Below are 24,976 nucleotides of genomic sequence, written 5' to 3' on the forward strand. Positions count from 1 at the left end.
CTGTTGTAGCACCATTTATTTATTATACCTTCAAAGACACTCTTCAGTTTTATATTACAAGTCCCTTTCCCTCCCCCCAGTCTATATACATGCCATGTATAATAGGCCATACTAGGTTTCACAGGTCTTTAAAGCACTTCTTGACAAGTATTACAAAATGAAGTAAGGAGAGAAACTTACTACATATTTCTACAAGTTGTAGAAATACAGAGAATCCTTCCTTCAGGATTTTGCCTGAGAAAAATCAGGAAAAATATGGTGGTTCAAAACAAGGCTGGCTGGATAGGTACATCCATGTAGGCTATCACATGGTTAGCAAAGGAGGTCTGAAAACACAAAGCAGGGACAAGGAAGTGATGTGTTTTCAGTTAAAATAAGACATGGATAAAATTTCACTTTGCTTCTGAAGAATTTTGTCCTTTTTCAGTAAATCTATAGGTGATTCTCCTCTGGCTATTTACATCCTGCAGAGCTTCAGTGGGAAGTTCTCTGTGATGAGATGATCATCATGCAGAAGGACAACAATGTTAACTTCAAACTCTGGAAGAAGGGGACAAAAAAAAAATAGGGCTCTATATGAATCTGAACCAAAGCAGCAGGGTGAGAGGCAGGGAGTTCCTGTACTCAGACAGCACTTCACAGGACTCTTCTGAGCCATTTTGACTCCCTGGATTTTCCTGTGGCAGGGATGAACATGATACTTCAGGCAGAACCTCACCATAGGCATCCTAGACCTTGGGCCCTTCTTAGAGAACCTTGGCTTGTTCTCATCTTTGGGATCCTCTGGATGCATTTCCCCATCACCAACACACTGGGACATACAGTCTTCTGGCCAACGGGCAGAGTTCAGATGCCCAAGATCAAAATGTTTTGGGAAAGATGCCTCACACCAATATGCATTGTTTAGAAGCATGGGAGGGGAGTTTGGGGACAGACTACTCCCCTGCTGGCAGCATGTAACGTAGCCTTAGAATCCTGCATTATGTATGGTTTCATGAAATTAAACTCCAAAACACAATATAACTACGCAAACTATGAGAAAAAAAAATCAAAAATCTAAACAAAAAATCAAAATCAAACCAGCAGTATTTTGGGGAAAACCACTGTAGACATTGGGTTTGAAAATGCTCTTGGAAAAGAGGAACAGGTAGGAAAAGCTGAAAAACTTGTGCACACTTGTCCAAGATACTTAGGAGAAAAGTAGGAGATGATTCAGTTGGGAAGGATCCTCAAGGCAGGGACTTGTAGCTTCAGTCTGATACAAAAAAAAAAAAAAGCCACCGACAGATTCCACCAGGATGAAGTGAAGAAAAACAGGCTAGCAAAGAGAATTTTTGCAGTAATTATTTGAACAAGTGAGGAAAATTGTAAATTTCAGGCATTTAAGGAAAATGTGGGATTTTGGCAACAATAAGCAGGAAGAAGCAGCTGGTGTAGATCAAGAAAAGCAAAGTCACATACAGCCTAACCTTACTACTTCTCAGTCTGAGCAGCCGTAGAATAGAAACAAAAAGGAGAGGGAATGGAAAGAGGGGTTCTCACTGGTGATGAAGGAATAGAGCATCTTGGCATTTTATTCTTGGACCGTTACTCCCATGTAATTTTTTGGCAGGAAAAAAAAAAGTTACCTGCCATTACACTGCTTCTCTTCCTGTTACCATATAATTGTTTGTCAGAAGTAGCTTAATAGCTGCACAACTGTTTTTAGTTGGAAGTACTTGGGCTGTACTTTCTCTATCTGTATGAAATACAGCAGACTGCAATCCTGTTCAGGAAACTTCTCCAGGGAAACAGATGGATGTCCTTCGTTCTTCTTACAGTGCTGACTGCAGTTTATCCTTTTATCTGCCAGAAGCTAAATGAAACTAGAAACTTCTGTTGGACAAAGGAGGCCCACACAGCATACCACACTACACACTTACCAACTTTGAAGTTTGTTGTTTCCAGGGTAGGGCAGGTGAACAACCTGGGAAACACCATGTATATAGGAATTGGTAGGCCCCTGCAGACATCCCCATCAGCAATCTGAATATTCTGTATCTCTGTGGCATCTCTGGCATAACCTTCCGCACACCCTGGTGAAAGTGGGAAATTCAGAGGGAGAGGAGGGGAAGTGAAAGAGAAGAGAAGGCAATGGCTGAAATTTAAACCAAAGACACACTGGGGCTGGAGGAAAGGTATGTGTGGGCAAACTATTTTGCTCAGACCTGCAAATTTTCACATTAGCACTCCTGAGTTAAGGATCACAGAGGTCACTTAAATTTATGTTTGGACTGCTCTACCTGAAGCGCAAACCAGTTTTTTTTACAAGTCTATTTAATCGTATGGCTTTTGACAATCTTTCATATTGAAGCTGAAAGAGTGCAAGTGGTAATTACTGCAGTCTGTTTTCATTCCGTTTACAGAGAAACTTACCACAGGTTTCCACACGTACTAACTGCAGCTCTATACTTTTGACTGCAGCATCTGCATTCTCCACGACCAGCTCCCCTGTTAGTGGCTGTGTAATGATACAGTTTGTAGAACTGAGATGACCTCTGATGAGAAATTTTGGAAGTGAAGCTCTCTGAAAAGATTGGGGAAAAAAACACAACCACAACTGTAAGAGCAGACTAAGAAAAAAATGCATTACAGAAAGATAGTTCCCAAGTATATAGAAAGTCAAAAAAAGTTGCAAAGTTAAGGACTCAGAAGTTCAGAAATGCCTCAAGCAAATAAACTGTTTAAATATGCATCCTTATGCAGATGCATTAAGGTATCTCTTACTACTCTCTCTGCTGACATGCATCCTCCCTACTCACTCTATCCACAGGAACATTTTTCCTGGGATGAGCTGGCAAAATTTGGCTATTACAATTATCCAGAAGTCAGGAATGGCATGGTGAAGGAGGTAGGCTGGACAGGAGCTAATGGGATGGCCAAGTTAAATCAGGTGGTGGTGCTCTAGAGAACTGCATTCTAGTCCCATGTTATGGATTACAGCATAGTCTATTATGTCAGTGATTTTCTCACATTTTAAAATTTTTCGTGGCCATTACTGGAAGACAGGCATTTAAAAGTGTTTAATGCAAGACATAGCCTATTACTTTTGTACCAAGACACCAATAGAGGACAGTTAATAAAAGTTTGATTTGAATACAGGATCACACTTTTAAAATTTTCTTAGCAGCAAGCATGTTTCCTGCTTTTTAAAGAAGGAGCAGTAAGAATAGCTGATCAAGGATGACAGTCTATAAATCAGTTTCCATAAAAGACCAAAGCGGGAGTTTTGCTCCCCCTGCCCTCCCCTTTTTCAGGCCAGCCGGCATCACAGATACTCTCTGCCAGCAGAGAAACTCATACGCCAGAAGCTCCAGTTACATTTCAAGTTCTGGCAGGAGGCATACTGAAACAGTCAAGAGTTCTACCCACCTCTTCAGCTCATATCTTCACCATCCAACTTTCTTTAAACTCTTTGAGCATCCTGCTCTAACCTTCCCCTTCTTTGTAGCCCTTGTTCTTTGCTCCCTCCTTCATTTTTTGTTATCGACCTCTTTGATATTAGCCCCTACCTTCCAACCATCTGTTCACACTTGCTTGTGGCATCAGATTTCCTTGCCTATGTAACTGATTTTCCCTTCTTCCAAACCAAATCTCTTGCTGCAAACTTTTTTCTCCCAATCTGTTTTGCCTCTTAGTCCTGGCTGCCAGTAGCAACAGCAGAAAAGTTCTTATCGGCTATTGTTTAGACTGTTTCACTCAGATACCCAACATGACTGCAGAATTTAGCTGTTCCACTCAAAACAAATCTTTGGGGGAAATAAAGAGGAATTTTCATGTGTTTAGTAAACGTGATCTCACTTGGGTATTTTTTCCCTAACTTAAAAACCAGAAGTTACATCCCTGACAAAACCACCCTATGAAATACCTAATAACATATGAATAAAATGCTTTTTTATCATATGATCCCTCGCAGGTTCTTCTCATCACCACTATTAGTAAACACAGAGTTACTTCCCTGCTTCACAGGAACACCATACAGCTATCCCGTAAAGTACAGGAACCTAAGAGACAGAGATAAAAGGAATTTGCAGAACGAGAACTCTACGCCATTTTCCTCAGTCCTAGTCTACAAGACTTGGGTTTTTTAAAGGTGTATTCCCCCTAGAGCCTTACTATTGTCAGTACTCTTCATATTTTAATCCTAGCTAGATCTTCTCTCACAGGACCTGTCATTTATACTCTATTTTGTAATCCCCTAAAAATGAGAAGCAATAACATACCAGCAAATATATCCTGTTTTTTTTAATCTAATCTCTTTGTGCTTTGCGTGGCTACTGCAAACCTCCTAATCAGTTTTCTAGTAGATTACCAGAAATTATAGTTCAGTCAAGCAGAGAATTGAAATTTAGTATTTTAACTATACAAAACCAGTGATTTTTTTTCTACCTGTCCACCAGGTAGTCACTTCAGACCCATACATTTTTCTGAGACAGGGAGAATAGAAAAATAATAATCAAAAAAATCTCCAAAACACAGGAGGCCATTGCTTGTGCAACCAAACACATTCAATACCATTCTTCAGACAGCTCCATAATTAAATGCCAAGATCTGCTGGATCAGATATCTGAGAAGTTTTATAATCTACTTTTGTGGTTATGTACTTGAAATAGAGAAAGGCACAGGGTCTGCTACTAAACTTAAGAAAGAGGTTTTAATGGACAGGCCTTTCTCATGATGAACACTGAATCTTTGCTGAGCCAGTGAGTCAGAGTATCAAGATACAGAAGAGAAACAGAAAATAATTTATATGGATACATAGTTCATAGGAAGAGCAGAGTGCTTAGAGCTTAGGATTTAGTTGTAGTCTCAAAAGTAATTTTACCACCAAGAATAATTATTGTATCCTTATGTCTGGAAAAACCATATGCTTTCAGTGTGCAGCAGTCTCCAGAGACATAAGAGGCTGCTGGACACAACCTGCTCATCCTCTGACTCAGCTGGTTGGTTTTCTATAATCACCTCCTCCATGCTCAAGAATGGTCTATTCCAATATTCAGAAAGTCAAGCAAAAGGTAGGAAGAGACCTGCATGGATGAACAAGATGCTACTGATAAAAACATAAAAAGTAAGTATACAAAAGATGGAAATAGGGTCAGGTGACCCAGGAAGAACATAAAAACACTATCCAAGTGTGCAGGAATGGTTTTGGGAAAGTTAAAGCACACCTGGAATTAAATCAAGAGACAAGAAGGGCAACAAAAAGGGGCATCTATGAGTCTACCAGCTGCAAAAGGAAGACGAAGGTAAATGCCAGCCCACTACTGACTATGGCAGGGGACCCAGTGACAAGAGACATGAGAAAGACAGTGGTACTAAATGTCTACTCTGCCTCAGACTTTACTGATAAGATCTGTCTTCAGGAATCCCAGGCCCCTGCAACCACAGGGAAGGTCTGGCATAAGGAAGAGTTATCCTTGGTAAAGGAGCAGCAAGTTAGAGAACATTTGAACAGACTGGATGTACACAAATTCCTGGGACCTGATGGGACACACCCACCAGTGCTGAGGAAGCTGACCCAGGTCATCATGAGGCTAATCTTGATTCTTTGAAAGGCTGTCATAAGCAAAGAAGGTTCCTGAGGAATGGAAGATAGTAAATGTCATTCATCTTCAGTTAGAAAGATCTGAGGAACTATAGGCTTCTCAGCCTTGCTTCAATCCCTGGGAAAACAATGGAGCAAGTAACACCAGAAACCATTTCCAAACATATAAAGGAGAAGAAAGTGAGTAGAAGCAGTCAGCATGGATTTATGAAAACAAAATCATGCTTAACCAACCTTCTGTGATGAAATAACTACCTTGGTGGGCAAACAAAGAGCAGTGGATACCGTTTATGTTGGCTTCAGCGCTGTTTTTGATACTGTTTCTCTTAAGAACCTCACTGACAAACTGATGGAGTACAGACAAGATGTACAGATCAGACCATTGAGGTGGACTGAGAACAGCCTGAACTGCTGGACTCAGAGGTCTGTCATCAGTAGCACAAAGTCCAGCTGAAGGCCTGTCACAAGTGGTATACACCAGTGACTGGGGTCAACACTGGAGCCATTATTACTTCATATCTTCAGTGATGGCCTGGATGAAGGACAGAGTGCAACCTCTGCAAGGCTGCAGATAATACAAAATTGGAAGGAGTGGATGATGAACCAGATAGTTGTGCTGCCCTTCACAGGGACTTCAACAGGCTGGACAAATGGGCCTACAGCATCCTGAGCTGCATTAGAAAGTGTTCTCAACATGCTGAAGGAGGGGATTCTCCCCATCTCTTCAGCACTGGTAAGACTAAACTGGGGATAGTGTGTCCAATTCAGGACTTCCTGGTACAAGAAACACAGACTGACTGGAGCAAGCCCAGCCTTTGCTGGATTTGGCCACAAAGATGATTAAGAGCACATGTCATACAAGAAAAGGCTGAGAGCTGGGATTGTTCACCCTGCAAAACAGGAAGCTCAGGGGGATCTTATCAGTATGTATAAATACCTGATGGGAAGGAGTAAGAAGATGGAGTCAGACTCCTCTCAGTGGTATCTAGTGAAAGGACAGAAGACTATGGGAACAAATTGAAATAAAGGAAATTACTACTTTTTTTTTTTTTTTTTTAAATCCTGTGAGGGTGGTCAAGCACTGTAACATTGCACAAGTCTTCATTCTTTGGGATATTGAAAACTTGACTATGCATAGCCATGAGCAGCCTGCTCTAGATGTTTCTGCTTTGAGCACAGGGGCTAGACTAACCAATCTCCAGAGATCCCTTCCAACCACAGTGATTCTGTGAATATGTAGAGTAAGGTCAACAACAGCATGAAATAACAAAACAGCTGATTAAGAGGCCTGTTTCAAGGCAATGGAAGACAAATCGGGGATGCAGAAGGGAGGCCTAAAGCAGGAAAGTAGTCTTATTAACAAGAAGAGCACCACTGAAAGATCTGGAAAAACAGAACACAGGATTCAGTGGACAAACAGAAACCAGTGTTCAGAAAGCTAAATGACCAAGAGAACTACTGCTGTTCATACAGGTTTCCCAAAGCCACATGGGTCTGTAAAATTAAGGCATAACCAGGGATCAAAATACACATTTTTAAAGGATCTTGGCTACACATGGTATAGAATGTTTTCCCTTTCTTCACTGCCATCTGTCACTCAGAAAAATGATAAAAATGTTTAACCATGACTGAAAAAAGCTCCACCTTACATTAGTTACCACTATCACAAGAGATCAGGCAGAATCACTTTATTGCTTACAAAAGTAAAGAAGAATAGGTGAAAAAAACCCTTGATTATCTGCAGGGCAGCATTTAATCATTCCTCTCTTGTTCTCACTCAGAATCACACAAGCATTACATTTAAAATAAAAAAGTAAGAAAACCCTTACCTCTTTAACATTTTGCAACGTTTCCGGAGTAATTGTGAAGTCTACTGGGCTTGGCATCGGTTTCCCTTTCTGTGACTAAGTAATGAAACAAACTGTGAACTATGATTTACCAAACACACACAGAGAATATTAAAAAACAACGAAGTCAAGCAACCGTTGGATGTGTTAGTTTTCAGGGCTGTCTTCATACTGAAAGTATGCATCTATCTAATAAAACACCTGAAATTTCCTGCCTTTGTCATTAAATAACATCATGATATTGTCTAAATACAAGTCACAACGCATCACAAATCTGAATTGTAGAAACAGAACTGCATCAATTTTTGGTCACTTTGTCTTTGCCATTGCAATAAACCACAACAAGCTCTCCCTTTTTAAGTTTCTGACATAAGCTCTACCTACACTGAAAAAAAAACCAAAAAGGAAAGCAAAACCAAAACATGTGGTTGACTACTCTAAACCACCTGGAAAAGAGGAAGTACACTACCTAGCTGAAGCATATGATATGCTATAGAAAAAAGTTAACATTTCACATTTCTTTATTTACAAATAATTACATGTTGTACATCACTTGCAATGTTTCTTTTCATTATTAATACTCAGTAAATTTGGGCAGAGGAGAGAGGGGAAGGTTATAAATGAACTTCCTCCATTGCTTCGATTATGTTTCATAAACCCTCTCTCCCTCCTGTTATCTGAGCACTTTGAACTCTTTCCACTGGCCTTTCAATAACAGCTCAGGTCTCCTAAGCCATCCTCATATTACTAGGAGATCCTCAGCTGATGGAATCTAGTGTAGTGTTGATTTAATGGGCTTAGCATTCCAGCTTCTTTTAACTGTAAAATAAACAGAACTTGGTCCAGGTTAGCTTTCCACACTGGGGAAGCAATTCTGGGGGCACATTATTACGGTTCTTCAGTATCTATTTACACCACTTATCACAAAAGCAAGAAGTTAAGTCTTCCTGTGAGTGGCTGAATGGGCCCTGAGCTCCACTGAGATGGCAGCCTGTACTCTGCAGCAGGAAGGGAAGCTTCGCTTACCATTCACTGACCTCTCTCCATCCTTACCTCAGTCAGGTGCACTGTCTTTCCCTACATATTCAGAGTAAGTGGCCAGTGCAACATCAATAATGAGACTCCCAACTGTTTTTAACTGGGAGTTGGCAGAGCACCCCACCACCAATGGGCTTAACATGAACTCTTAGTTAGGATCTACCCTCACTACTTAAGAATTCAAAATAGCTTCTGCTGCCCAGCTACAAGATGAAAGATATTAGCAAAAGACTGTATTTTCTCATAAATGCCAGATTCTGGCAAAGAATAAGGTTAAGGGAAATGGTACATTGAGCACTGACAGTGAGAATTATATGTTCAGTAAAACCTCATTAATTCACCCTGAGAGATTCATGATTTACTGACTTGTGATCTAAGAAGTGCTGTAGTGGGAACAAGAAATAAAACCAGGAAACTGCGTAATATTTAATTTGTTCACAGTTTTGACAAGTGTGGCTTACTTGTAATAATGGACCAATAAAATGTAGCATAATATATTTTAGAAAATAACGAAATCTTACCAACAGGAAACTTCTTTATAGCACCTATCTAAATCTTTTAAAAAGGCACTGTAGAACTAAAATAACATATTTCCACCATTATTCATAAGTAAGACAAAAGAGTCGAATAATTTATTGTCCTGTTAAAGTTCAAAGGAATGATACGAACAGTATGTTCTAGCAAGTTGTGGGTGGAAAAACAGATAATTAATTAGGCCTGCACAGTCTGTACTGACATTGGATGCTCTGGACATGTGTACAAGTCAACATAAAGTAAAACTCAAACTGATATGGGAACTTCATATAACAAGCAGCAAAGAATTTCTTGTGACAGCCAAATCTCATCCCAAAATTATGTATCTCTACAGGACGAAGGCTGTCTCCATGTTGCTAACCACAGGATGTGGATATTTTTTAACCTAGTTACCTTAACATATTGCCAACCATTGGGCTTACTTAATAGTAAAGGTGATTAAGCTGACAAGCTTCTTACTTCCAACTTGATGCAGTCCCAGCTTTGATACTTTGAGTCATAATCATAATTAGTCATCTGAAGAACAGAAATCAGGTATTTTTTCTTCATCAACTAACTCCCATTTCTAGGGCAGGCGTTGTGGTTGCCTGGAACTTTTGGCTAAGAAATGCTCAGATAATCTGACATAGTGTTTAAAGAAAAATGCCACACTATTTATCTAACCACACCATTCTTTCAAAACTGAAAGGATGAATAAGAGAATAAACTCAGTGCAAACACATCTCAGAATTCAAATCCTCTTTGTACTATCTTCTTTAAATTAAAAGAGATGTGTTATTCTAATCAAAAGCAACTGACACCCTAGCTATTCTAGATGTTTTTGTTTTGAGGCTAGCTAGCTTCCTTTACTTGTACATATCCCATGTGTTGCTGTTACAAATGACATTGTTTTACTTGGTTTTCTAACCTTACTGCAAAGCTTTACTTAAAGTGGAAAAAACCCAAACCTCTCACTTTATACAGTCAATACAAACCACACTTACCAGTGAGTGGACAATGAATTCACAAGTCTTAGTCAGGTCTTTTGCCAGTAGAGAACGTCGCATATCACACCGCAGGGTGTACTGGCAAGAATACAATGGCAAAAGAATAGAGCCTTAGTTAAGATTTCCTCTCTCTCAACTTTTCATCTTTTTATTGCACATGTGCAGAATGTTACTGTTATTAATATTTAAGGCATCGTTTAAAACAGATCAATAGGCAATGTACATACCAGTGATGGGGAAAGGGGAAGGAGAGAAGAGATATACAGTGATCGTAGATGCTCCCAAATGAAAGCTGATTTTTGTGTTTACACTCCCATAGTCATTGGCAAATGCTTTCTGTATCTTTTGTGTTATGTAGCAACCTGTGAGATTGAGGGACTAATTCACTGACAGAGTGCGGTATTCTTGTACAGCTTCAGCACCCAAGTTACATTTAGTTAAGAGTGATTATGGTATTGCTTTTCACTGTATTTTGGATAAGTGATTGTCAGTTAGCTGTATTCACAGCCCCTCTAATTTTAAGTTTCTTGTAAGATTGAATTTAGCAGTGGTAATGGTTACATGCATATTTAATGGGGAACTGTCTTTAACCATACAGCTGGACTTAAAAGCAGCAGCATGCAGTCAAGTCAGGCAACAAGGTTAATTTTACTGTTCACTGTTCAGAAACTTGCTGCCTATTTGCACCCCTTTCTCACCTAAAAAACAAGCCACAAACCAGTGACTGAAGAACAGTGTGACCTTGGTTATCACAGTAATCATATACTTCGGCATCTCTAACATGGCCTTTCAATGTCCTTACAAGATAGGGAATTTGTTGAGGTAGGGTTTTTTGTTGTTTTGCTTGTTCTGGTTTTAAATTCTTCTTTACAGATTAGGAATTGGCAAACATAAGTGCACTCAGACTAGGCACTCAGCTTTGTAACTTTTAGTTCATGGTGTCTCTCTGCACATAACCTGCATATGTGTGCAGGAACGAGACCAGGGAGCGTATCTCTTTCCCCATCACAGACTATGGTTTCCGCTGCAGTTAATCACTGTTGAGCAAGCCTTCTATCACTGCCCTACACTTGACTCAGACCAGGGAACACAGTGTAATGAGGCAAGCACGACCACGCAGGCCATGCAGTTTGGCCCAGAGCCTCCCCATCAGTGTCTAATTAAAAGGTCTCTGCATAAGAACAGACAATTGAATCGCGATACTGAACCCCCAGCTAACATACTAATACTTAGATCAAGAAAGAGAGGCTTGCTTTTAAGCTGCAGAGGCCTTGGACAGAAGTCTAGGAAGTGTTTCTTAACTAGCACCTCCAGCATAACTTTTTCATCTTCAGGAAAGCAGGACTCTTAAGGGCTGAAATGTAATGATTAACCTTTTAATTACATTTTATTCCCAGCCTGTAAAGAGAAGCTATGTAGATGGGAGAGAGAATGACAAAACAAAACAAATATTCACCATTAAAGTATACCTTAAAACAACTGATATCGATCATAGGCGAGTTATCTGGATTATGGAAAGCAACTCAACCAGTTTTGCACCATTTTTGACATACCTACCACAAACAACAGATGTAACATTAGGAAGAAAGCCAAGACTGAAAAAAGATGTTCTAAGTATTTAAAAAAAACAACAGAATGTAGACAAAAAACAGTGAAATTTTTCTTTTAGTTACTTCTGATAGGCTAGTAGGTGGGGTTCTATTTGTGGGGGTTTGGTTGGTTTGTTAGGGTTTTTTTAATTCCCAGACTGTAATATGAGACTTCCAGTTCAGCTAAATAGCCACCAGTTTTGCACTTTGTCATCAAATCAAGTACTCTCATCAGTGGGGGGTGGGGGGGCAGGGAGAAGTTTACAACCCAGTGATTCTTCACCAGCACTGGTCTGGAAATTTTTCCATTTAGTGGCGCCTTGAATGAAAAATAAAAAAAAAAGCCCAAACCAAAAAACCACTCTTCAGTAGGAAAAAGCATAGTCTAACACAGTATTTACATCCAAGAGATGGCTGAAGAAAGACTTTCCCTCAAAAAAAAAAGCAACAAACAACCAAACAAACCCACCTATGGTAAGATAATTTTTAACCAAAAAAGGTAAAGTTTCAAAACTGTTTCCACAAGATTCTGTTACAAGCATACAGTACGTGCAGATTTGGACAGGAAGTGTTATTACGCATCTCCACAGGAAAGCAAACAATTCATGTGTTTGAAGATGCTACAAGCTCTCAACACTTTGGTTTGAGTCTTCATTATGAAGTTACACAGCCACATTTGTTTTGAACAAAATGACGCTGTGGTGCACTCCTTTTTCCATGAAGGGAATGGTTGTACTTGTCTACAATATAAGGAAGGATCAGGTATATGTTACAGTAGTTCTGACAAGGTATTTCAGGCAAGACATCTTGTTACTGTTCTGTTTACGCCATCATTCTTTAAAGACTTACTCCATATGGAAGGCCTGAAACAATAAACGGTGGAAAGATTTCCTCTAGTTAGAGGACTCTTCTCACAAATAAATGCAGGAAAACAGACTCTGAAAACTAGGTAGCTGTAGGATTTATCCCCGTGTATTCTTAAAGTGGATGTGGTAAATCAGTACACTTCATTTTTAAGTATTATTAGCAGTAATTGTCTGCTATGCTTACAAAGTCTCACTGGTACTCAGCTACCACCACACACACTTGCATTTGGATATGTACTGCTATGCAGATTATCTACAAAACAGTAAATGCAGCTTCTTTCAAAATAAGATCAGAACTAGATGAAATCATTACCCTGTAAGAGAACTGTACAAGATTTAACAAACACAGTAAATACGTTTTATCCTTTCTCAACCCAAAGTCCCTCTTTCCAGTAGGCTTTTAACTCTCTCTTGTACATCCCATGTTACATCTGATCAGTTTCATTACCATCAACTATTTCCAATGAAAACCTTAAACCTGCTGGTAAATAAAAGGGAACAGACATCACAACAATTTTTCAAAAGCAACAATATATTGATGGGATTCTGAGATCTTGGGATGGTTCCTCTGCCACATTTAAGAAGTGTTACCACCTGTGGAAAGTATTTACTCCTAGAAACTGGAACCAAAAAAGGCAACTAGAAACTACCTACAAACAAGTACTTAAAAGGTTAAGATCTATCATGATTTTTAATCTTAAATTTCATCTAGAAAGCACAGTACACACCAGAAGAATGCTACATTAAAAAGGGGAAGCTTAAAAGCTACTTACTTCAAAGGATCTCTAACTTTCTGCTCATTCTCCAAATTGAGAAAATAAAACTTTATCACAAAACTTTATGCTCTTCTTCCATGGAATACAAGATGCTTTAGAATGCATTCTGCAGATAACAAAAATTCAGATTTTCTTTACACATGAGTGTCTTACCTGAATATTAACAAAGACGCCATGGTACGTCTCATACAGAACTTTGTTGCCCTTCATATGCAATGGAAATTCAAACGGAATTTCTGTCTTGCCACTGGGAAGTTTCCCAGGTTTTACCATTTCAATAGTGCTGTTAATAATTTGAATAGGCTGCAAAAATAAATACAGAGAGGTTTAGGTTAAAGTAGAGTGACAGACCTGTCATTTCAAGAATCAACAACATTCACTAAACTCTAACAGACTTCCTGAATTTCCAGAAACTCGGGTATTTCTTCACAACACACAGTTCTCCTGTCTTACAAGAAACATCAAGAATGGTTTCCTTAAGAAAACAATTTGTGATCTATTTTATGGTTGTATCACACTAATGACCAAACATATTTAGAGAGCTAAACAGCAGAGTTTCTTTGGAAAGCAGAGTTCCATTCTCTAAATTATGATGCTTGATAGTAGCAGCAGGAATCAACCAGTATGTGTGCCAGTTGAGCAGTTAGCCATTCCCTCCTACCTGCTTCCCAGCCCTTTCCTACCCAAAAAAAAAAAAAAAGTCTATATTTTGGGCTAGTCTCTCACTGGAATAATGGCTAACCATGATTGGACTGGGGAAGCCTGCTTGAAGATTACACTTCTTTTCTCTCTGGAGTTTTACTATTATTTTCCACCTACTAGACAGCAATGAGAAAATCTATTGCTTCTACTCGGGTTTTTTTGGGGTTTCAGTCATTCATGGGCAGTTTTTTCATACTGTAAACAAATTAACTATGATACAAAGTAAGACCTTAAAGGCCCCGCACAGAGGCTACCCTAACTTAAGCAAACTGCTTTGCAAATGTAGCTATACTGCCTCTAGACAGAGCCAGCCTTTCTTCAATTAGTGCAGCCATGTTTGTGTGGAGCCTGAGATAACTTGCCCTGCTAGATTCCAAACCCCACACTTCCAAACCTGGAGAGCAGTACAGAGGCCTTCCAGGATCTCTGCAGTCAAACACCCTGTGCATAGCCTCACACTCCACAGAAGAATCTGTGCAGGTCCTGTATCATGCCTAGTAAAGCACAACCTCAACGGCCTCCACAGAAACTACTGTGACAGTGAATGATCTGGCACAAAAGTCCAATCAAACCAAATCATTTTAAAGAAAAAAAAAATTTTTTAAAAATCACAAAATATTATTTTTCTTTAAATCATGGTTCTTCAATGCATCATTCAGTAACCATACTATTTATATTACTGTATTTAGCCCTAAAAAAAACCCTCTCCAACCACTGCAAGTTCCTTCCTCAAAATGTCAGCATATACTGCTAGATAATGTTGAACATTGCTTTGCTTTCTATCATTTACATACCATGAAGTGCTATAACTACCCGAGAGCCATTACGGAAAGATTTGAGAAAAGTGACAAAGGTTTTGTGCTAAAAATACTAACCTGCACAGGTCTTACCTTGACAGAGTTATAGAAAGCTTCGAACACACCCACACTTTTGGCACTAAGCTGCAGATTTACTGATCCTTCCATTGTTAATGAGATCCCTTGGTGCTGGACTGTGTCCTTACTTGTTATGACCACAACTCCAGAAAGAACTTCCTAACAGGAGAAAAGACAACACAAAAACATTTGTTTAAATATATTTCTTCTACAGCAGACAGCATGCTATCTGATTTTCAAACTCAGGAAAACTTTTCCCAGAGAACAGTTTAACCTTGTCAGAAAAGACAAATACTGATAACGAAAGCAACATCAGGAAGAGACCTTTGCACTTTTAGTTTGTTTTCTTTAAAAAAAATTATCCTCCTTCTTGCAGAAGTACTAATCTGAGCTTCAATTTCTTTCCAAAGTTTCAAGATCTTACTCTCCAGGAAGATGAAAAATATCCTCATAAACAACTATCAGGTCAGTTGGTAATAGACAAGTTCCATTTTACATGTCAGAATGAAAGCCCAGGAGGAATTTTCATATGAACAGTGGGACAGTCAGCCATGGGAGATGAAAGCAAAACTGTAAAAGTGATGGCCAAGCTGAGGATAAGACTCATCTCAAGAGTGGAGCAGAACAGATTTAAAATAAAAAAAATAAATGAGTTGTTCTACTACATAAGCAATGTCCATGTTACATGGGAAATAGTTTAAAAGTTAAATCTGAATTGAAGGCACAAGTTCTATGACTCAAGAAAGGCATCATTTATCCCATTAAGAAATTTTTGTCTACAAAATTGTATTTGCACACGAACACTGCATCTTGGAAGTATCAACTTACAAGTTCTAACACTGATAAAAAGATTAACAGCAGGACAGCAACATACAGTTCATTTTACATACCCCATAATATATAGCCTTCCCCTCTCCTACAACAGATAATCCACTTCAGTCCTGAATTCCACATCAAACGTTCATGCACATCTGGAAATAGCAGCAAGTGATTTGAGAACCTGAAGAACGTTTCTTGGGGCTAACCTTCTCTTCTGCTCACTGTAACGCTCTCTGCATCTTCACCAGGCTTACAAACTAGACACCAAGCTACAGATCACTTCAACCAAAGGATAATTCAGACTGCCAACTCTACACTCAACCAGTTAAAACCAGTCCAGTTAGGTCCATCTCTGACAGACACTACTTGAATTTTGCAGCCTTTTGTGTTTACTAGTGGTACAGGAGGACAATATAGAAAATGGGTCACGTGATTTAAAGCAGAACAGGACAGGAGTAGAACATCAAGCATCACAATGAAGGCTGACACACTGAAAGTCTGAAAAGAGGACCTGCAGCAATTGGGAAATGCCAGGAACAGGAGACACAAGCACAAAAGGACAGTGAAGAAAAGCTGACCTAAATACTGTACTGCTTTGCTAACACACTTTAATTAGTACAAGCAATTAGGTTATTGCTTTGAAAAATGAGTACAGCTGAACTATAAGAAGCAAGGACAATCCTGAACACATTAACTCCTTTAATAAATGAGAACAGTCTCCAACCACACAGCAACAACCTATTGCAGAGCTATTGCCTACATACTTTCACACAATAAGGGTGTACGTATTTGGGGCAGAAAGGAGAAGAATGACTTGAAGTTAAATATTAATTTTTCTTATAACATTCAATGTCTCAATAAATGAAAAAACACCTCAAAACTACCTTCTAACAAAAAACTTCTACAGGTCACTAGTGTGCGGGAGAGGGAAGTATCATGAAAAGGATGCTGTAATATTAACCTGTTTATATGCAATCAGATTATACTTCTGTTTGATGAGTAGAGGGAAGTCAGCTATGTGTTTTCTGGAGAAGAGCCTCTTTGTCCTTTTTTGTGTAAAACCAGGGTCCCTTCTAAATACAAAGCTGTCAGTATATTTATCCTTCTAAAAAGTACAAATCAAAGAACATAATAAGCTTACCAAGATGTTCCAATACTTACAGTCAGCACACAATTTATGAGAAAACTTAACTTTTGCAAAACATTTACAAATATGTATGATTTGTAAGAGTTACCTGGCATCATTTAATAATAAACTAGTCCCTAACAGAAGGGGTTCATTTACCTTTAACACCACAAAACTAAAGGCGCAGAGAAAGTCACCACTAGAATTAATCCCCGTGTACTACAATGTAGTAATTTACAAGCAGTTGCTCCTACTCACTTTTTACCTTCTCCTTTACTAGGAACACCTCATGGCTTCACCATGTGATGACAAAACTGAAACGTTCAACTCCGCTAATACGGTTCTACACAGAATTACTCATCTAAACAGAGTATCCATTCACAGGAAGGCCAGGGTATTTACTATGTGAAGCAGAGAGAGAAGTGAGGTACATATGCTAAACTACAAACAAAACATGCTTGTGAGAAGACTGTCCCAGGTTAATGATCCCAAACAGGCTTCTTAGCTTTCTATTCCTTACCATTCAGATGTGCATGTGAAACTGTCAGGAAGACTGACACTTTCAAAGTTTCAGTCACTTCCAGGGTCACAACTAAGATAAACACCTGCTTCATCTGATCCAGCAGCACAATTCCCTGTTTCTCTAGTTGTGGAACAGTTACCCATGTCTGGCTGAGGACAATTTGGAACCATCTTCAATCAGTAACATGAAATGGTGCATAACACATAGCACAGAACCTCAAGAGTCACAAGTCACATCTAGACTTCTGACTGAACTAGACAGCTATTCAGTATCTATAATCTTTATGTAAAGACCGGAAGGATCAAAGTACGCACTACACTGTCCCATAAGTTGTTGGGAAAATTACTTTTAGAATATATACTAATTCCAAATTGACTGTTTACACTGTCAGGTCTGTTTGCTACATTAAGGAACTACAAAAATAACTTTAGCTAGATACTATGTATTTTCAGATTGTATCTAATCACTTGACAGCATCCCTGATAAGAAAAATCAGCCAAATTTTTTTTTTTCTCCAAGGCACGGTACCTTTGAAAAAATAACAAACCAACCACAAGGCTGGTGGTTTTCAAGACCACCTGAAATCTGTCATCATATTTTCTGAGGTGCTGACAACAGCACAGAACACCATATCTAATGCCATACAGAAATACCTAAAATTTCTCTAGTTTCATTTGATAGATGAAGCTTGTCATTATTTTGGTAGAATGGAAGTCCATGGTCAGTTGGTTACCAACAAGACACCTTAGGTTCCTTTTAGATTCCATTTTCCACACCACAGGCATTCACTTTTAGGACAAAGGGCAAACATTTTGCAATTTAAAAATTCACATTAAATTCACACAAGTCACAATTACTAAATATTCCTGATTATTTTCTTCCACATCTCTTCCTCTACAAGACCTATAAGTCTTAACTACATATTCTTCTGATTATTTAGAAGGAAATAGGCCACATTCAACAGAAAAAGTCTGCTAGACCCAACTCTAGTCATTAGATACTTTAAAACCTCAATGCTCTGATTTACTAATTAGTTTGCTTTTTTAGAAAAAGTAAAAGGCTTCCTTATGGCCAAATTCTGACAAGTATATTTTGGACTCACTTGTCATTAAGTCTTGGCTGACATTAACTATGGCACCTTTCTTTGTACAATGCATTCTTCAGGTCTTTCAGCCTAGAATTCTTTTAATTATCAATATCAGACTAACTGCCACAGTTACTCCAGTCATCCTGTTTAGATTTTCTAAATAGAATGCATCATTAGCTGTGCCTGTCCCCTCATCCTTCTAGCATTCCAGTGCTTATTAAATGAGCCTCAATGGCTCAAGAATTCTCGTATCCAATTAAAAAAGTCTCTTGAACACACATCTTCTGCTCCTAGGAACTTCAACAGAGTCTTACTGCAATAAGCCTGATTTTGCTATTACAGAACATGCTATTTGGATCCACTTTACTGTCATCTTGTTCTTAAATCCCTTTTTTTCTTTTTAAACAATATTATTATTCTTTTGGTCCAAGAAGTGGCAAACTTGTTTTTCACTCACAATTTAAAGTAATCTGTTTAAGCCAGCTTTTCTCAAATTGAAGTCTGGACTAAATAAAGGTCTTTGTTGGCTTAGTTCCTCCAGTTTCTGATTATTATAAATAATGAACACAGAAATTTCTTACTGTTTATCACAGCACATTATTTTAACCAACTTCCTTTTTAAAAGCAAGATCACAATCTCAGGCTTGCAAATTTTGCATCTAATTTTTCCAAATTAAAAAAGAACAGTGAACGCAGAAGCAAAGAACAACTAAAAAGAACAAAATAGTTACCTACTCAACTACCTGGAACTAAAGAAATTTTTTGGAAGTGAAGCAACTTCCACTTGGCGTAGGAGATTGCTTTGCAACAATGAGAAGTGCTTGAATTCGGCTGGATTTAGTATAACCAAGGTCACTGTTCAGTATGATTAGTTGTCTGACCCAACCCAAGACAAGAGGGAACAGTATTTGAAGGTTCTATGATATGATATTTCAGCACCAAAGAGAAATTTTAAACATCTTGGCCTGACAGGGAAGGCCTATAATGAAACATATGCATCACTCTGACCAGCAAAAAAGTTGTTATTCGGCCTTAATTTTCCTGGTCAACTGCTTCAGACACACCCTTTATCTTCTCCACTCACCAGCCTTCTCATATGTATTTTCAACCATATTTTCCCCTAAGAAGGCACAAATTCAGTCCTGCAATAAAATTAAAGATAAATTTGTTAACTTGCAGAGTTCTTCCCTAGAAGTTTTTAACGTAAACTCCTGCACCTTCAGGGCCTTATTCAGCATGGAATTTACCATTTAGAGATCCTCAGAACAGTTACTTGTTAAATGTGAGTCTCTCCTATATCTGTTTCCCCTCACCCCTTCCCTCTTGGAGGAAATAAAGATGTATAGCAAATACACTCAACCATTGTAAAGATGCTGGTTAACATACACACAACAGATCAAGAGATGCTAATTGCTAAAAATCCCCAAATATTTCACCCGTATTATGCACTATGAAGGGGTGCAAAACCAGAGCTGGAATGGAAGAATCAGCAGCCATTGGCATTACCAGATCTTTGCTGTATTATCACCTAAAATCACAGGCTGAAACCCTTTAGACTGTTCTTTATCAACACCACTTCGGTCCATTCACCCAGTTTCCTGGTCTGTTGGAGCTTCTCCACTGTGTCTAATCTCTCTTCTGTAGGCCATCAAACACAAGACCATTCTGACACTGGCTGTTAAATATTCTGCTCTGCCTGAGAAGACATTCATAAGAAAACCAAAAATAGATGTCCATGACTCGATAGACGGATTTTTAATTATTATGTACTTTTTTTTGGAGTGACATGCCAACTAAATACCATCCATTTCTCTGATCTGGCTTACTGTGTAGCAAATACTGTCAGCACAAGGCAGAAGAAATTAAACGGCTAGGGAGACAACTGGCATTGTGGAGTTATGCTGGATTAATCATAGTCTTGGGGAAATGATGACTTAGAAAGCTCAGTAATGTTTCAGCAAATTTTGGTGCTATTATAATGCAACAGGCATAACATAAAGACTATTATACCAGTACATAATTTAGACATCACCTTCTTCCATATTCAAATGCAGCTTTATATAAATTTAGAAAACACAAGATCGAGTCTAGCCACTGTACCCCTATTGCCTTCAAATGAATAGCTAGACATATACATTGGGATGAACTATTGTCTTTACTAAAGGGATCCTGTAATTTTCAAGTAGCATTGATGCAGACATATTTTGAGATGAAAGTTGTCATAGACCAAAGGTATTATCAGCATAGTTATCGTCACTGAAGTATACAATAATCAGTAAATTTCTAAAAAAAAGCCCCAAGCAACAAAAAACAAAGCTGCATACATTCCACATCCAACTGAAGAAGAGATTTGTAATTCCTTTCTGTCCTTACGAAATTTCTATTAAGAATTCAGTCTACTTCTAGCGTACAGCTCATCATTGTGCCTTCACATCACTCAAACTTCCAAATTCCAGGCCTAGTTAATGAACTAAAATTATAAACCTTTTCACATAGAGTTAAAGTGGAAGCAAACAATACTGACAGATTTACTAACCATAAATATCTTAATTTCATCTTAAAGAGACAAGAAATACTCGTTTCCTGTATTCAAAAAAAGTTTAAAGTGATAAAAAGCAAGCCAAGTCACTGCATTATGATACTGAAATAAATAAGATCCTTCTAATAAGACGCAAACAATGTGAAAGTAAGATACAGGAAGCAGTCTTCACTGCTAGGACACCATACCTACAAGCATGTATTGGTTACGAACTGATAATTTAGCTTTATAAAAGTCATTCTCTAGCTGATTTGACAATTGTAGATTGGATGCTGCACAATCTTCCATCCAAATCAGTTTAAAGCAGTTTTCCAGCATTAAAAATATTAAATGACTTGAAGCATGCTTTATACACTCTAGTAGCCAAACTACTAACGTTATGGGAAAGCTGTGCGTGAAAAGGATTTTTATAATACAAGTGTGTAGCAAGATAGAAAAAAAAAAACAAAACAACAAACCAAAAAAGCCCCAACCAAAAACTGCAACACAATCTTCCTAGAAAAACATCGATAAAAATAAATGTCTAAAACATAAGCCGGGTAATTTTTTCTTTTTCTAACTGACTTGGTCATCAACAATGAAAAAAGGCACAGCATTTTTCCAGGTAGCTGCAAAAGCCGAAGTATGCACAATCACTTTATCGTTATCAACAATTAATTAAATCAGTGAAAAAAGTTAAGAAGCCAGACTCCTGAGCAGGTTAAAAAAAAAAAAATATATATATATATATAGATATATAGATAGATATATATATATATATATATCTGCTTTTGCCTAAGTACTTTAGGAGGAGATTTCCCATCAGGTACAAACAGCATGTTAAGACACTTTCGGGTTTCTTGCAGAGCCCAGAAATGGAACAAGACCGTGTAGCAGGAGGTGGCCGCACCTGCATACTGTACCAAAGCACCAGTCCTGCCGGAATACACAAGCACAAGCAACTGAAGCGACCCTGCCCTGCGGGTGACCTCAAGTTGTCGCGTCTCAGGGGGCCTCGCTCCCTCCTTCCCTCCTGAAGCCCCACCGCCCGCCCGAGCCCGGCTCGCGGTGCCCGGCGGTACCGGCACAAGAACGGGGCCTGAACACCAAGGCCGTGCCAGACCCGCGCACCGCCGGGCTAGCGGAGGCCAGCGGGGACCCGTGGCGTCCTCAGCAGGGACCGGAGGGGGAGCCGAGGTGGTGGCGAGGGAAGAGCTCCGAGCGCAGGCAGCGGCGAAGCCTCCCCCAGCACGACGGCACCGACAGCCCCCGAGCCCTGCCGCAGCCCCATGGCCGCCTCAGGGAACGGCGCGAAGCCGGGAGACGGGACACGGCACCGGGCGGGCGGGCCCCGCGGCAGCCTCGCGCCGAGCCAGGGACCCGCGGCAAGGGCGGGGCGGAGGGCTCGGCGCCGGGCTGGGGCGGGTGGCCGGTGGGGTGGCGGCACTCACCCCGCAGCGGTACACCTTGTTGGCCCGCTTAATCTTGATGTCCAGCGCCGTGCCCATGGCGGCGGCGGCGAACACCGGCCGCGCGCGGTCACGTGGCGGCGCGCGGTCACGTGACCCCGGCCGTCAGGGCGGCAACCTGCCCCCGGCCACCTGCTTCCGGCGGGGGGCGGGTCGGCCCCGTGAACATCCGGGTCTCCAGCGGCGTCATTTCTCAGCTGGTGACTCCGCTTCCCGGTCGGCTCCGCCCTCTTCCTGGTAGTCATAGCAACGGGGGAGTGGGGCTTCCCGCCGGGCGTGTCGGCGCCCTTCCGCTCCGTTGGGGGGCGAGGGGGGCGAGGGTGGCGAGGGTCGGGTGACGCGGTACGCCCCGGGGACTGCAGCTCCCTCCGCGCTCGGGGGCCCGGCGGTGCCGGCTGCGGGCTCGGCGGCTCCGCCGTAACGGCCGCGCCCGCGGGGGGCGGCCTCGCGCGCGCTGCCTGTTGGCGGGCGCGGCGGGGCGGAGGAGGCCGCTGCTGCCGCCGCCGCCGGTGAAGGGGATGTCCGCCTCTGGGAGCCCCTCGGGCGCGCCTGGGGACTGTCGCTAGCGCCGGAGAACCTGCCCGGTGGGGCGCGTTGTAACGGCGGCGGTGCTGCGGTCGGGCTGCGGGCACTCCGCCCCTCCCTGCCCCGGTTGGCCGCGGCGGCGCGGGCTGGCGCCGCTCCCCCGGGCCCTGCGGGCGCGGCCTCTCCCTCCTCCTGTGCCGCGGTGGCGGCCGGGGGCCGCGTTCTGACTAGCGCGGGAGCGGTGGGAGATAGGGAAAGGCTTCGGGCTTCGCGGCCTTTACATTTACAGTGCTGGCGGCACGGAAGGGGATTAGTGCTCCGTAGGCCGTGCAGACAGAAGAACCTGTATATGCGAGGACTGAGTTTATCTCCGTTAAAATTACACGGATGATTCAGCATATCGAATTTCAAAATACATTCCAGCGTCTGTTCTCAAAGTTGTCTGTGACTTGTTTGATAAACTTAAGAAGGCAATGACTTGTACAATACACAGTGAGAAAAATCTGTATTAAAAACCTAAAGAAAAAAAAAAAACAGGTCTGGAAAACATTGCAGGTGAACAGCTAATGTGTGTGGTTATGGTTTAGAGAGAAATGCCTCAGTCTCTTACAGATGAAGACCACAGATAAGCAATTCCTATGATTTCAGTGGGACCAGAAATTGTCCATCAGCAGTATCTCAAGTCCCAAAGGAAATCTATAAAGCATGAGTCTAGTAATGAATTTTAATGCTTTTCTAAAGTCGTTATTCTTTCGGTGTTAAAAAGCGAGGGCAGCTATTTCATTGAGATGTTACAAGCACAAGCCAGCTTCAGAGTCTAGCAACCCCATTCTTACCTCATTTTCAAAGGTGGGAGTTCTTTAATTCTTGAACTACAGCTTAGTCGGGGAGCAGGGGATTGCGATAGATTTCTGGGTTTTGAGTACCAGCAATCAAAATAACAGAACCACTGAAAGCCTGGACAAAAAAACCTGGAAGTGTGCTACACAGTCATTGTAAACTGGCGCTACTGTAACAACAGTGCATAAAGCACACGGCTGAAGAGTAAAGACAAATTTGCCTGTGGAATGCCGTCTTCCAAGAAGTCTTTAGATGGCCTGAGTTCTACACTGGGGGAACTGTTCATTGGTGGCATTGTGGATCTTTGAAGCCCAATTCCTAGAGCTGGTTCCCTTGACTGAAGTCTTGATTCTTTCCATTTTTATTACTGTTCTCTGTGCAAACAGGTAATGCAAATGCGTCTAGAAGAGATTAGAGAATGAGTAAGCCTCTGAGCGACTCTAAAGTTCTCTGTATTTTAATTGCATTGCCTAGTATAAATAACTGAGTTTTTTAAAGATTGGTATTTAGAAGTATCAGTCTAAAGATACATTTTCTTAAGCTTCGCAGAGGGGCTGTATTTATTTTTTTTTTAAACTATCAGTGGTGGGAGTACCATGCCCTAGCAACAGTGTTCAGATAGACCATTCCTGAGCGTGGAAGGGCTCTAGAAGCGACAGGAGGGAAGCACTCACAGCTTACGTGGTCTGCAGCACTCCAAGCCTGCATTCAGTCCTTTCAGCTATGTGAAGCTAAGAAGATGGTTCTGCCCCATTCCTCTTCACCCCTACACACACTCCAGTACTGAAGACCACCTCATTGCTCTGCCCCCTCACTGCTTGAATGCTTACAGAAAGCTTGGCAAAAACCAGCGCACGCTCTTGTAATGACGAGCATCTTTTGTCTTAAGAAGTGAGATACCTAAGTCATTCCACATTTTGCAGTGTTTGTTTCAGAGAAGAGAGAACGAAAGTGGTCAGTGTAAGGAGAAAAGAGCACTTAACTTTGATTAATGAATATTAGTACCATGCCTTATATAGCTAGTTACTGGTTTTAGTTACTATGAGGCAGGTAAAGAGGGATTTTTAAAAATTTTTATATTCTACCCCAACAAAGGAGAACTCGGAAGAAAAAAATTCTAGCCTAGTGAGTACAGTTGCCTTCTGAGTGTGTAGATTTTTCTGCTGTCACTTTCACAATTAAGTGTTTATCATTCCTAGGAAACCTTTTTAAAGGTACTTCAGTTACTCGTTTCTAGGAACTGAAGTCTCATGTCCAGAAAAAACTCCTGTT

General features: G+C 40.6%; 1 protein-coding gene across 5 annotated transcripts; it reads right to left on the reverse strand.

Annotated features, from left to right (window-relative positions):
- VPS26C (VPS26 endosomal protein sorting factor C) lies at nt 1-22,454 on the reverse strand. 5 transcript variants are annotated; one of them, XM_074903727.1, is made up of 8 exons: nt 22,322-22,454; nt 14,813-14,956; nt 13,374-13,523; nt 9,987-10,067; nt 7,414-7,488; nt 2,416-2,566; nt 1,923-2,075; nt 1-540 (listed from the first exon to the last, which is right to left on the reverse strand). In XM_074903727.1, the coding sequence occupies exons 1-8, from the start codon at nt 22,376-22,378 to the stop codon at nt 458-460; spliced, it is 894 nt and encodes a 297-aa protein (XP_074759828.1). In that variant the 5' UTR covers nt 22,379-22,454; the 3' UTR covers nt 1-457. The 5 variants fall into 5 exon arrangements, with proteins under 5 accessions (XP_074759828.1, XP_074759837.1, XP_074759853.1 ...); XM_074903736.1 differs by having other exon boundaries at nt 22,337-22,393; XM_074903752.1 differs by lacking the exon at nt 22,322-22,454 and adding an exon at nt 15,688-15,988.
- Between the last annotated feature and the right edge of the window lie 2,522 nt (nt 22,455-24,976).

Source organism: Athene noctua, chromosome 1, assembly GCF_965140245.1.
Source record: "Athene noctua chromosome 1, bAthNoc1.hap1.1, whole genome shotgun sequence".
Lineage (NCBI taxonomy): Eukaryota > Metazoa > Chordata > Aves > Strigiformes > Strigidae > Athene > Athene noctua.

Excerpts from the sequence above, each read along its gene's own strand:
- VPS26C (XM_074903727.1), bottom strand. The coding sequence starts at position 22,378 with ATGGGCACGGCGCTGGACATCAAGATTAAGCGGGCCAACAAGGTGTAC. Across the intron at positions 13,524-14,812 it reads CTTTCTATAACTCTGTCAAG|CCTATTCAAATTATTAACAG; the intron begins GTAAGACCTGTG and ends TTATTTTTGCAG. Across the intron at positions 541-1,922 it reads AACAACAAACTTCAAAGTTG|AGTTTGAAGTTAACATTGTT; the intron begins GTAAGTGTGTAG and ends CCCTTCTTCCAG.